The following is a 14,944-nucleotide window of genomic DNA, read 5'->3' on the forward strand; positions in this document are numbered from 1 at the left end:
TGATAGAAACTATTCTTTATCTGATAGAAGCCATTCTTTATATTAAGGTGAAAGTTAATCTGACTCCCTTCTTTGCCAGGGGCTCAAAGAGGAGACTGTCATGACCAAAGAAAAGAATAATGCAGCCATTCCGACTATTCCCGGATGCCACTCAAAATGACTTACACAGAAGGCACAGAAAGTCACAGAGGAGTTTTGTACAATCACTGCAGTCCCAGAACCAAAGCAGCTCCAGCAGCACCAGCGTCATAACACCCCAATTTTACCTCTGAATGGTATCTCTGCTTATATCCCAAGCCCAAACTACTGATGATAATAGTGTTACGTATACATTGCATTCAGAAGGACAAAAGCTTTCTTATCAAAGCCGGAAGGCATTCGAGGACAGAAAAGAAACAAAAGGAAAACACTTTAAAGACTCCTCTGACCTTACATTCATCAAGAATTAAAGCAAGAGAGACTTTTAGTCCTTTCCTTACTCCAATCCACCACGCAGAATCAATGAACAGCTCTGGGCATGCAAGTTATGTGATATAAGACTTTCTTTGTATTACAACTTTATTCTTTAGACAAACAACACAGAATTCTCCTAAATATGGTTTTCCTAACAAGAGTCTTCATAGCTTGATTCAGAACCACATTGTGACTAGCTCTGATGATTTCTCCGACCACCTGATTTCGGCAAGTCAAAACCATATCCAAACACCTTAAGGTCATGCTATTTCCAAAATCCATATGCACAAAACAGTTCGTGGGGTGTAAGAAAGGCTAAAAATAGCCATGGGCATTTTAGTAAAAGACAGAAGACAAAAACTCTTCCAGGAAGCCTGATTTATTCTCTACAGAGAAAGCCCAGCTCTTTAATGGCATGTCCAATTATAAACTCAATGTATTGAAAAAAGAAAGACAAAACAACCAACCAACAAACCCACTGCTCAAACAAAAAAGCAGCCCAATAAAATACACAATCGCATCAATAGTTCAGCTTTCACTCACTCACAGGTCTTCATGGGTAATTTCCTATTTATGTTACCATCTTAGCTCCACAAACGTTTGCAACAACAGCCCCTCTTTCAAAAGCCATGATGATTGTTGCCAATATTAGGAGAGCAAAAACTTCAGTTCCTAACGAGCCTACCATTTGGCTGGCACCACTTTTGGCCTTGAATTTCCACAAAAGAATATATATATATATATATGTATATATAGCATGTAACAGCAGGTTTGAATGATCCCAAGACCACCAAAAACTGTATCACTGTTATGCTGGCAATTGTTTAATTGCCAATGAACTTTGTAGTAAATTAAGTTGAAGGAGGAAGACAGCTACCCACAGAAGATGCATTAGAGCAATTAACAAACGGTTCAGCAGAACCACCTTCCCTCTTTGAAAGGGGAGAATAAATTCTCTCAGCTCAATACTGACAGGATTCTTTGCATGCCTACAGTCAAAGCTACTTTCTAAGAAGAGATTAGTATAAAAATACATTCGTATAAGCAGATTCATAACAAAGAAGGGAATTCTATGATTCTACCTCTAATACTGACAGCAGTGCATAGTATCAATACAAAGTTGTGAGGCATCGGAGGCATTACCTCTATTTTCAACCACAGCTTCATGCCCTGCCTGGTATAATTAGCAAAACCCAGCATTTGCAAAAAAGCACAAGCCAAGTATAACCAACACTAACTTGTTGATTGTCTGACCCTCAACCTCACTCCTCCCTGAGGAATCTTCCCCATCCACTCCGATTACCGCCTGGCTGCAGAGGTTTCCTCCCCTCTTAAGTACTTAACAGAATCAATCCACACTTGTGGTCAAATGAGCTCCCAGGTGTCAATGGTGGAATTACCATGCTGAACTGTCATCCAGACTCTATGAAGATGGTGCTTGTTGTACTGGCACTTCACACTTCAACTTCTCTGAAGTCAAAGTCTGAAGTTGAAGTCTCTCCTCTGAAGACTCTGCGTGAAAACTTCACAGTTAGTATCTCCTCTTCACCTGTCTCTCAGGGACAAGTCCCTGTCCCATCACTGTCAAGAAGTCTTTCACATTTCCAGATCAATAAGGAAGTCCTACCCAGCCTCCCCCGCTGCCTGTGAGGAAGAAAACAATGTGTGTACACAGATACAGAAAACACAAGGCTACATAATCATGAAAAACTGAAGTGGCACTCATGGAGTGCAAACTGGACATCACAGCAAGGCATTCACTCTCTTTTTAGCTCCAACAGAAAAATTCTACATCTGTTTCAACCACAGTCACAAATTAAACATGAGCTTATAAATTCACAGCAACTGGCTCCTCAGATACAAACCTTTATGCTTAAAATATCTGAGTCTACAAATGCCTCCACACAGAAAGTTCCTCAGGTCTTCTGTGGCAGATACCTTTCAAAAAATTATTTGGGCTAGAAATAGATTTACTGAACAAGAAGGCCAAAACTCTGCAAATAAATGCCAAGTGAATACTGATGACTTCTCTACTATTTTTGGTGAATTTTATTTTCCGCTGTATGACGTGTCAACAGAGTAAGTATTCTTCTGAGAAGTGGAAAATTACACGTTGCCCAGAGAAGTTGTGGAGTTCACCACCTTTGAGATGCTCAAAGACCTTCCTGGGCAACCTGATCTAGGCCACTCTATCACAGCAGGGGGATGAGGGACCTCCAGAGGTTCCTTTCCGCCTCAATAATTTTGTTAAAAAACAATCATTTATACTCAATAAAATACTACTTTCCCTGTGCACATGGTATTAAACATTAAGAAGGCAGACTTCCAAATCATCATCCAAAGCAACTGATTTAGACAAAAGAAATAAATGATCAAACAGCAGCCAGTTTGAGATGAATGCCCTAACCATCATTCCTTCACACTTTCCCACTGGAAATAACCACTATGGCTATAATACAAGTTTTACTAACCATCTGCTGAAAATGTAACTTCTCCAACCACAAAACAGGAAAAAATTTCCTAGCTGAAATCTCCAGATGTCAAGAGAAGCTTCTGGCTTCCTCTTCTTCAAAAAGCACATTCCAGATGACATACATACTTTTATGTAGTCAGGGGTTTTTTTGGTCATTATTTATTCACTAAAAATTAAGCTCAGTCTCCACAGAAACAGTATTTTCTTAGCAGTCAGTGACTACATAGGAAAACAGCCATCTTCTATTAATGCATTTTCTACATAGATGTCTCACATCAAGTTTTCCTCCGAATATATTCATACCTTAGCATTTAATACATCTGAATGTAATGCAGCACTGAGTACTATGCTGGTTTTAAGAGAAAAAATATAAAGACATAATTAGTCAATATTCACAGAACTATTAGAATTTAAGGATTTTTCCTAAGTGAATATTATGACTCATGAAGATCTGTAAAAAAAACAAGGACATGTTCCACTTGTGTTTCCAGTTCAATTATAAGCTTTGCAGTTCAGACACACACAAGCTAGAAACACTTTTAGATAGTTACCATCTAGAGTCCAAAATAAAGCCTTAGTGTGTGCAGCGTTTCCTACAGAGGTTTCCAAGCATTAGGTCTTTGCATCATCTCAGACCATGCAACTGACAAAAACCAACAAAACCTCCAGATATTTCTGAACTCTATGAAAGAAACAGAAAAATGAATGCATATAAGAAACATAAGAGAAGCTAAAATAAAGAAATCTGCAGTTAGATTTCAATTAGGACTTACTAATAAAGAGATCTTACATACTGTCCCCATGACAGTTTTTATTGTATAAATATTGACAGGGAGTGGCAACCTTTCAGTTAGTGAAAGCCAATCCTTTACTAGATTTTGAGTATCAGAATAGACTTTGACCTGTGCTCCAGTCAGAAGCTGGTGCTGCTCTGTGCCGGTTCTCCCTTAGCAACATGGGCAGCCAAGCCAGCCAAGCAGCCCCTGCTTGCCTAGACAGTCTCCCGACAGCTGTAACTGAAGAGGCATCACAGCACTTTATACCCTGCTGCTGCTCAGCACACTACAGAGACATCTCTGCCCTGCTGACTGGAGACTTCAGCAGAGGCAATCCAATCATCTCAGCACAGCAAAACACCAGGGACAAGACAAGCTCCAAACCACTTTTCTTCTTCTCAAAGATCCAGCTCCATCTCTTGTTCAATCACCGTTCACAGAATCATTTAGGTCAGAAAAGCCCCCAGCACTGCCAAGGACAATCACTAAACTGTGTCCCCATGTGCCACAACTACACTGTCCCTCCAGGGATGGGGACTCCATCACCATCCCGGGCAGCCTGTTCCAAGGCCAATGGTCCAGCATCACAGTTTTCCTGCTGCAAGTGGCTTCCTGCTCCTCCTGTTTGCTGTCCATGCTGTGTGCCTTGGCATTAATTTGAGTGTTTATTTCAGCAGACTGCTGAGGAAGCTAAAAGATGGTGTTATCTGCACGTGCTTTAACTGAGCTATAAGTGGGTGTTGCTTGCATAGTGCTGCAGTTTTACCAATATTGTCTCATCATCCTTCTGGCTTTATTGTTGCTGGAATGACTGGACAAATTAAGGCAAAGACAGGAAACTTTTCAACCATTCTCCAATTTTGTTCTCAGAGAAATAAGTTCAGTTTTTCAGTCTTTCCATTTGGAACTGCCATTTCTTGATGACAAAGGAATTTTGATAAATAAAATCAAGCAACATCCACCAAAAAAAGATTTTTAATTACATGGTTTGGGATCTCTTAAATTCAAGATAAACATCCTGTATTAAGACAAACATCTCAGTGTTCTTTGGTAAGAGACCTAAAAAGCTTTTTATTTTTATGTAGAACTAAAGTATGACCCAGGGAATTCTGCTAACAGCAACTGTGAGGCTACCAACATCATCTGCTCACAGGGCTTCTCAGTATTTATTAAGCTCTCAATGAGTGGCTCCTGAAGCTATCATTATCCTCAAAGTCAAAGATTTACAGACCAACAGGTTGATTTTCAGTTTGTCCAACAAACAATTTCCAGGTGTTTCCCTCTTCCTTCCCTCAAGCAACAAAAAAACCACTCTGTAGTTGCCAGGGAAAAGGACATTGTTTACAAATATTTTTACTTTGTAAGAGCATTTATAGCTTTTATTCCTCTTGTTGAAATGTGTCTTAACATCAACTTTCTATTATCATTCCGCATTAAAACTTTTTATAGGAAAAATAAATAATTACATTCCTACACAGCCTCTAGTTTTATAAGCAAAAAAATTGGCTAAGTTAACTATTAATTCCTCTGTAAAACCTACCATACACCATGAAACAAAAGCTAACACTTTGACAGTTCCACATCTCTACTGTTAACTTTCTAAAGGCTAATGTAATATTAAAAAATTCTTAGGAGATGCAACCTGAAAGAAGAACCCATCAAGTTACTGTATTCTCAAAGCCAATTTAAGAGTTTCGTCTTTGTTGTTGTTACTTTTGACTAACATATCAAGAGATATATTTTATCATTAATTTAACATCAATCTTTGTATTTCATATCCATAGTGATGAGAATATTAACATTAACATTAATGTTAAATAACATGAGAAGATAATTTTAACATTAAATAACATAATGTTACTGTTAATTGACATCAACAAATAACATTAATAATTAACATTCATTATTTTTGCATCTAAAGTTCAGATATGCTAACTTGAAGACCTGGAATTGCATTTCTAGGTCAGCCAGAAGTCTTATTTTGAATCTAACTACCAAATCACAGAATGGTTGGGTTGGAAGGGACCCTTAAAGATCATCTAGTACCAACCCCCCTGTCATGGGTAAGGACACCTTCCACTAAAAGATTGCTCAAAGCCCCATCCAATCTGGCCTTGAAAACTTCCAGGGATGGAATATCCGTGACTTCTCTAGGCAGTCTGTTCCACTGCCTCACCACCCTCCCAGTAAAAAACTTCTTCCTCATGTCCAATCTAAATCTACCCTCTTTCACTTTAAAGCCCTTGTCCTGACATTAACAGGCCCTGCCAAAAAGGTCACTCTCTAACAGAAGAGCCAGAAATTCAGATAAAATCCCCAAGTCTTTCTCCACAGGGCTGCTGTCAAACCATTCAACACTCAGTCTGTAGTGACACTGGTGACTGCCCCAAGACAACTGCAGGACCTTCCACTTGGATCTAAAGAATGGTAGAAACATGTCCAAGGAGATTTTGTCAGTCAATGCTTTCCCTTACTTTGAACTATCTTCAGACAACTTACAGAATTCGGAAGCTGACAATCTGCAAATGTTCATGAAGTTCTGCTTCTTCTGCATACAAAAAGCTTCATTAGCAATCAAGGAAGCTTCTCAGATACCAAAGTTCTCTAGTATTTGATCACCCAGACTTTAAGAGCAGAGTTAGTGTGGTTTCAGTCAAGGTGTTTTCAACACTTATTTAGATAGACACCTCCAAAGTAAAGGTACTTTCAGTCGTATACTTTTTATTTATTGCTTTTTAAAAATTTATTATCCAAATCCCTAATCACAAGGTCTTCAGAAGTGCTTTCTAACACATTTAGTAGAAGGGAAATATACCTGCTAACAGACATATATATGTAGAACTCCAAATCCCAAAGATGAGGAGATCATCTCGCCTTCTCCTGTGCAAGACAGATGAACATGAATTAATCTAGCTGATGAAACAGGCCTAGGAAAAACAGGTGAACCAAGCTCTGTAGTTATGTATTTTTGGTGCAACAAAAACGGAAACCTCTTGAGAGTAGATAAAACAAGTTTGTGATATGCACTGTTTACTACTGTCAGTTAATTTGAAGACAAACTGCTCAACAAATGAAACATTTGACATCTTTGAAGATTAAGATCACCAGAACTGTGAAGTTTTTAAAATCAGCCATGGAAGTAATTGACTAAGTACCTGAATAATTATAAAATTATATTGTTATATATATATATATATATATATATATAAAGAGAATGTATATAATAACCCAAGTGCCTACATAAACCATGAAAACACTCTTCCTGAGTTCTTACCTGAACAGAGAGAGCACCAAAATATATTTTCATAAAAAGTTACTAGTTATTTTAGAATCAAAAGCATAGGCAATTTCAGGTCATAATGTCCCACATTTACTCACTTACTACACCCTTTAACTCCCCACTCTCCAAAAACTGGAAGCCCATAAACCCCAAGAATTTACTAAAACATGGGTTCATTCCAAAAATTGCTGTAGAATGATGCTCACCGAATACTGCTTTTCAGTGTTTAAGCTCATAAATGAGACACTTAGCTCAAGTTAATAGTTAGTTACTTACACTGTTTTTGGGCCTACTCAGCACCCCTATGGAATTCACCAGGATCTGACCACTGCACACCCTAGAGTGTGACCACCTCTCTAACACAGCCTTCACAGCGTTATTAGATCTTTGGGGACTGTAGGACTCCTAGTACCAAATATTTTGAGGAAATGCACTACATGATGCTGTGACACATTGTCTACATTTAACTCAGGCTTGGGCCTCCTCATGCCTCATCAAAAAAAAGACAGTTTATCTATGATTCCCCTATCTAGTGCTAAATCAAGTGCATGGAAGACCCAAAGAAACAAATTTAGAGAATTGCAACTTAAATTCATTTTCTTACTCTGTTTTTATTACAGATGCATAAGAGAAAACACGAAAAATAAACACACCTCTCTCCTGCACCTCAGCTTTATGAATTTCCTTCCTGTAGCATGTAAATTGAAGTTGTAAGGCCCTTGGTGTGCCTTTCCGCCTGTTCTGCTCTGCTGTCAGCACTCTTCTCCTACACCTTCCTGAAACGGTAATACATCTTCCTTTGTATCAACCCCCACCCCCATCTTCTTTTCTTAGAGTTCTCATACTACTTCACATATAAATTTAGAACCCTTCTAGCATACAGAACACGGCTTATGACATTTACAAAACCCAAAATGGCTACAAAGCTGATTTAAAGGTTATTCCATGTCTTGCCTGTTAGTCTACAAGGGGTACAAACTGATGGGGAGGAAACATAGGAATAGAAGAAAAATGAAGCAAAGCTAGAGGATAAAACCATCCTAAGAGAAGCCAAGAGCACTGCTGAGACTTTTCTTCATACAGCCAAAAAAATGTTTCCTGAACCTAAATGAGCCCCAGCATTTTAAACCTACACATATAGAATATCAGATGTTGAAGTGCCTGTGTATCAACTATTCACGTATTTCCACTCAGACACACACAGTTAGCTATCACCTTTGCTTAGGAAAAGTGAAAGCAGTTACAAGGAACATCAATGCACAACCTTAACCAAAGGTAAAGAATAATTTAGGTTTTAAAAGTTTTATTAAAAAGAATTGTATGCAGTCTGATCAGAAAAATATTATTTTATTTTCCTTTTAAGTGTACCACATCTAAAGTCTGTCAAATTTCCCTCTTTAATTGAGACTTGCAGGGATGGGAATGGGGATTTCATTTCAGAAGGTATTTTAAATGCAGATCCATTACACCTACACCTAAGCATTTCTTCCTTAAAAGCATATCCACGCAGATTTTAATGGATTTGATATATATAAGTAGTACTTTGGGCCAAGAATAATGCTTGTAGTGTGAATCATCACATTAAGAACTGGTGTAAAATACTTAAACTATTTAGAAAGTGTTAGGATACTTAAACTCTTCCACAGAAAAAACTCCAAGACAAGTGAAACAAAGTGTAAGTCCAGCCAGCAGGAAGACTGATACATTGACCAAACATGTACAAAGTTAGCCTACCAACTGATTTCCTCAGAATCAGCATTTTCTTTTTTAATTGGTAATAGTTTAAAAGAAATTTCCTAAAAAATTGTCTCTATAAAGGACATGAACATCTGTGATGCAAACACATGTTCTAAAACTTTCAACAAGCATGACAGGAAGCATCCCAACAAGTTCATTCCCAAACTGAGTACAGCTTAGCTGCTAATCACAATTAAGATAACTGAAATGGGGCAAATCCTTAAACTGATTATAAGATTAAGGAATACGGTTAAAGATACTACCAACTGCATGTCTGATACCTGCCAATTCCTTCCTATCACTGTAGGAAGGTCCCCATAGAACAACCAGCACTACAGCACGTAGTAGCAAATTGAGCCATGGTTAATACAAACTCTGGACTCTTAGCTGACTCTATAGTATTGACACCTATCCATAGAACCTGGATGTAAAAACGTCTGATTAGTCTCGACTTACTAAAACTGACATACTATATCCTAAGAACCAGAGTCTCCTCATTAGCTTTGGTTCTAAAATGACAGATATGTAAAGGAGATCAAGAGAAGCAAGTTAACTAGAAGGTGCAGTGCTATTTTCCTTTGTGACAGCAGCATCCACAAGGCTCTGCTTTTATCTAGGGATGTAGGTTTGACCTGCCAACACTTCAGAAGCTCACAAACCAGTAATAAACTAAAGAGAATAAACAATATTGTGAACTTGTACAGATTCTTGCATTACTCTTTTAATCTCTCCACTGCCCTATGCTCAAACAAGCTTTCTGCCAAGAGCCATGCAGCAGAAAATGAAGAATGACTATTAAGAGCTATCTCCACCCCCACACCTCCCTTCCCTTCCAAACCCAAATGTCAGAGTTCATACAAGGAACAAATTCAATTTATTTGTTCCTCTGACAACAGAAAGCCAGGGGGAAAAAAATACACTAAAGAACTTCTATCACTTGCTCCAAAGAAAATAAGCCCTCTCTACTTCAGTGTGAAAGCAAAAATTATACTTTGGTACTATTTAAGGACATCTCTAGGCATATTTTAAGGACCCAGCCGCATCCCAAACAAATTGGTTGGATTTGGCATGCACTTTACTGAGGTACTAAGTGAACTAAATAAGAACTAAAAGATCATCCAATTCTGTCAATCAGCTACCATATGACGTTGGTTGGTTTTAGATCAGGAAGTGTTATGGTTTGCTTTCCTATGATGCAATTATAACACTGACAGCACTGGTGAGATCCAGTGATTAGGTACGACCAATTAGGGAAACAACAAGCGAGCAGCCCTCCACCCCAGGCCTAGGACAACCACCAATTTAAAATGCATTTAAACCCCTGCCCACCTGTAAGGGCTTATTAATCGTGTCGTATGCAACTGTCAGAGCCACAGTGCTTAACCACAGCATAAGAGGACCTCAGTCTTTAAAAAAGTTGTCGGAGAGAGAATTGGTACCAAAGCTATCGGAGTCCTGCGCTCACACAGAGGAGTGGCACTCACGAATTCCGCCTTTGTGGAAAGGCTCCACCGCCCCTGTGACAGCCGGCGAGGCACAGAGCGGTGCGCGAAGCGAGAGATGACAAGTGTGAGGCAGGGCTGGGCAGGCGCCTCCTTGGCATGAGCCGCTCTCCCGGCACACAGACACATTCACGCACCCTCAGCCCAGAGCTGAGTAAACAAAACACCAGTGCGGAGCTGAGCAGGGCGGTGACTCAGCTAGGAGTGCGAGATTCGGTCCCACAGGGTAAGGAATTCGGGGAGACGTGACCGGGGGCCCATCGGCGCTCCCTACTCACCAGCAAACAGTCCACGTTCACTTCGGATTTGGGGTCCTTCAAAGTCACGTCGATTTTCTCAAACCGAGACTCAAAACTTTCTCCCGTCGACATGTTTCCGGAGATAAAAAGTTTCCCTTATTCCAGAGCAAAGTAAGGTTTTAAAAACAAAAAAAATGAAAAAGTGTAATTAAAAAAAAAAAAAAACAAAAACAACAAACCAGGAACAGGCGACCACAAAAGAGAAACCACGCAGTCTGGACTGGGCTGAGGAAGCGCCTCCTGCGAGATCCCTTCAATCACAGAAGTCTCTGGGGCAAGTCCCCGTCAAGAGGGCAGAGAATCCAAGGGGAGCCCGCAGCAGGCGGGGCACGAGGCTGCTTCTCCCCCCGCTCCTCCAGGCACGCTCGCAGCTTCCCGGGATGCTCACAGCTCCGCAGCAGCAGGTTTCCTCTCCCTCCCTCCTCTGCTCGGGCCCCACCGTCTCAGCATTCCCATTTTCCCAGCCGGGGAAGCCGTCCTGGGATCCAGCGTAGCGGTCCCTCCTCCTCGCCCTGCTGCTGCAGCGCCGGCGGGTTGGTGCCAGGTTCCGGAGCGCGCTTTCTTTCCGGTGAACCAGAAGAAACAACAGAAGAGGGAAAAAAAAAAAAAAAAAAAAGGAAAGAAAAAGAAAAAAGACAAAAGCCTGCAGGCACACCAAGAAGGCAAAAACTGATGGAAAAATAAAACTTAGAGGAATCCTCTCGACGGCGTGTCTCAGCGCTGTGGGGTCGGTCCGTCCGTGGGCACGGGGCGAGGAAGGCACCGAGCGAGTACCCCCACGGGCGGCGGACGAGTCACCTCACCGGCGGAGTGGCCGCAGCAGCATCATCTTTCTTCCTCTCTCCTCCTCCTCCCTGCCTCCCGCCGCTGCCAACGCCGGTTCAGCCCCCCCCCTCCGCCTCAGGGACAGGACGGCAGCCCGGACCGCCTCAGGACCGACCCGAGGGTGCGGCGTGAGAGGGGAGGAGGGAAGGAGGCGGCTTAAGGGGAGGAGAGAGCGTGAGGTCCGGCAGCTGCGAGGGAACCTGCGAGAGCTAACATGTCCGCCTTCCTGTTTGAACAGTCGGGACGGGGCGCGGGGCGCATGCGCGGGGGAACGGCTCCGGTGCGGGCGGGGACGGGACGGGACGGCGGCAGGAGGTGCGCGCGCGGTGAAGGAGGCGGGGGCGCGCACATGAGGCGGTCGCAGGAGGCGCGCGCCTGGGAAGGGATCGCAGAAACAGTCACAGAATCCATTAGGTTGGAAAAGACCTCTGAGACCATCCAGGCCAACCTGTGACCGAACACCACCACGTCAACTAGATCAGGGCACTGAGTACCACATCCAGTCTTTCCTTAAGCACCTCCAGAGACCGTGACTCCACCACCTCCCTGGGCGGCCCATTCCAGTGTCTAATCACCCCTTCTGTGAAGAAACTCTTCCTAATGTCCAACCTAAGCCTCCTCTGGCGCAGCTAAAGGCCATGCCCTCTTGTCCTGTCACTTGTTGCCTGGGAGAAGAGGCCGACCCCCAGCTGGCTACACCCTCCTTTCAGGGAGTTGTAGGGTGATAAGGTCACGCTGAGCCTCCTTTTCTCCAGGCTAAACAACCCCAGCCCCCTCAGCCGCTCCTCATGGGACATGCGCTCCAGACCCTTCACCAGCTTCGTTGCTGTGGTGAAGGAAAGAGCGGGAGAGGCGGGAGCGAGGAGCAGGGATCGCGTTCGCTTCGGCCTCGGCGCCGGTGCGGGCGGGGCGGGTGTGACATCCCGGGATCCCTCTTCCGGGAGCCGCTGTCTTTGTGTGCCCGCCCCCGCCCGGCGGTTCCGGCGGGAATTGCGCGGAGCCGAGGGGCAGCGTCCCGCCGGGAAAGGCGCCCGTTCCCACCAGCTCCCCGTGCCATGTGGGGATGTTGCCTCCGTGTTTCCGCCCCGGATTCCCGGAGGCGCCTCAGAGCTGGTGGCTCCCGCCGCCTTGGCACAGCACGGGCACGGGGGGACAGGTGGCAGCGACGGTCGCCCCTAGAGCTGCTGTGGCTTCCATCCTTGCGGATCTTCAAAAGCCAGGCCCTGGGCAGCCGGCTGTGGGTGGTCCTTAGGTGATCCCTCACTGGAGATATTCAAGACCCTTATGGGCACAATCCTGTGCGGTGTGCTCTGAGATGATCCTGCTTGAGCAAGGAGATTGGACCAGATTTCCCACTGTAGTACCTTTCCAACCTGACCCATTCTTTGATCCTGCGCTTGTGTCCTGCCTGATCAGGGGGATCGGAGAAGCTGACCTCCAGAGATCCATTTCCGTCGCAGCCACTCTGCCATTCTGGTTGTCCAGGGAAGGAGAGGCCAGCTTCTGCAGTGCCACAAGTTCAAAGCATTCCCGTTTATGTCCAGACAAGAGCCATGTGCAAGGCAGCACACCAAACACAGAAAGAATAGATACCAGCACTAAACATGTAACCTGTGCAGCCTGTGTTGGTGTTTCCAATTCAAACCTTACCCTTACCACAACAGGGACCTTTTTTTCAAATAAGGAAACAATCACAGAATCCTTTAGGTTGGAAAAGGCCTCTGAGATCATCCAGGCCAACCTTTGACCAACCACCACCATGTCAGTTAGACCATGCCACTAAGTGCTACGTTCAGTCTTTTCTTGAACACCTCCAGAAATAGTGACTCCACCATCTCCCTGGGCAGTCCATTCCAATGTTTAACAACCCTTTCTGTGAAGAAATTCCTCCTAATATCCAACCTGATCCTCCTGTGGCTCAGCTTGAGACTCGAGCGAAGTAATGATTTCAAATATTACTGGACAGAGGCCACTGGACTGGTTCGGTTCTTTGACTTCCACTGCAGTTCCATGAATGGCAATAGCATTTTTACAAACATCGCTATAAATTGCATAGAGATGGTCAAGTCATTAATATCTAGTCACTGAACAGTTGCCAGTAGCAAACCTGAATCATTAGCATTATGAGTTATTTTCTGTGTCGTGGTTAAGAAAAAAATTCATAGCCAAGTGTTAGAGCATTTGAGCTATTCAGTCCTGGATGTCAGTATTTCCTGTCTTGCTTTATTCAGAAAAAATAAGAAATGGCATTCTATATTTTGCTTTTTCATACCCACAGCCTTCATTTTTGTTTTCGTTTTCTACTGAGAAGTATGTACAGTTAAGCAAAAATACAGGCTACAGCAACATTTCTTGCTCTCTCGTTTTATGCTGGCTAGTACCACAGCCCTTTGATTCAGAGGCTTTGGTTGCCCTTGGAAATGCAGATATTCCATTTCAGCAACCACAGTCCAAAGAGAACATTTCTGCAAGCTACAGGGTGTAGGCTTGGGATCATTTCATATGTGATGCAGTAACGAATTTCTAAAATACAGAGAAAATGCTTCTTGCAGTCTTCATCTAAAGCAAGATGAAAATCATCATTAGAGAGACAGCACCTAATTCACAGTGCCCTTGGGCACCTGGTTTAGGCATTAAAACATACACAGGGATGATGCCAGGTCTCAGCAGGGTGATTTGAGGCGGCTAGCTTGAAAGAATGCAAAATTCATGAGCCTGTAATAGAGTACGGAACAGGAAGCCTGAATCTGCAGCTCAGTGGGCAGGATCACCACTGTGATCAGCAGGTGCCACTTATGTGTTTTATCCAATGTCTGTGGGAAAACTTACAGGTACTCTTGGAAATACAAAACACCTTGCATCCTCTCCAGATCTCCCTGCAACAAAGCTACATGGGTCTTGCTCCCACTTGCCCTTTGCTTCTTTGCAGTTTTTTTTCACAGTGGCCCAGATTCACACAGTAAGTGGAGAGAAGCACCATCCCATTGTTTGGCACCTTGGAGAATTCACAGAGAGACAAGAGCTAGGCATCGGACAGGCCCAGCCTCATGTGTTTATTTGCTAGTGAAGGATCTTGCCTCTGGACCAGTATACCTGAGAACCTCTACCAATGTTTGTGGCAAGCAAAGCTGCCATGTTTGTCTTCAGCTGTGTGCAAACTGTGTGTGTTTCAAACATGTCTGTCAGACTGGGCTTTTCTCACGACTGTGGTGGACTAAAAGTGCTTGTCTGTCTGTCTCAAATAGAATAGAATTTGTGTGGGAGGTACTCATGCAGCTGTCTAGGAAACTCTGAGCACTGCTTCGAAACTGTAAAAGGGAGGCTTTGGCTGCCAGACTCATAAAGGATAATAGATTCTAATTTTCAAAAGCAGGTATGGGTTAAGTGTCTCATGTGATAAAGTACTCATGTTGTAACTTGAGAGTGTAATGTAATAGTTTTTAATCCAGAGAACACTCATTCACATGCTGGGATCTTGAAGCCCATTTTCACAAATGTCAGTCAGACTATTTGCATCTATATGATTAGGAATTTGCATATTTCTAGCATTGGCCACTTAGAAATCATACGAATCCCCATCCTACATAACCAACCAGTGC

General features: G+C 43.0%; 1 protein-coding gene across 3 annotated transcripts in view; it reads right to left on the reverse strand.

Annotated features, from left to right (window-relative positions):
* ROCK1 (Rho associated coiled-coil containing protein kinase 1) overlaps positions 1-11,580 on the reverse strand; it is an 85,781-nt gene extending 74,201 nt beyond the window's left edge. For 2 of the 3 annotated variants that reach the window (XR_014226901.1, XM_082292654.1), the window contains exon 1: positions 10,500-11,580. Coding sequence is in view for 1 of the 3 variants with exons in the window: in XM_082292654.1 (XP_082148780.1) it covers positions 10,500-10,592 (93 nt within the window). In the remaining 2 variants the exon portion in view is untranslated. Of the gene's footprint in view, positions 1-10,048; positions 10,068-10,499 lie in introns of those variants that run through there. The other variant, XM_082292655.1, reaches the window with a different exon arrangement.
* Positions 11,581-14,944: the final 3,364 nt, after the last annotated feature.

Source organism: Coloeus monedula (genome assembly GCF_965178545.1).
Source record: "Coloeus monedula genome assembly, chromosome: 1".
Classification (NCBI taxonomy): domain Eukaryota; kingdom Metazoa; phylum Chordata; class Aves; order Passeriformes; family Corvidae; genus Coloeus; species Coloeus monedula.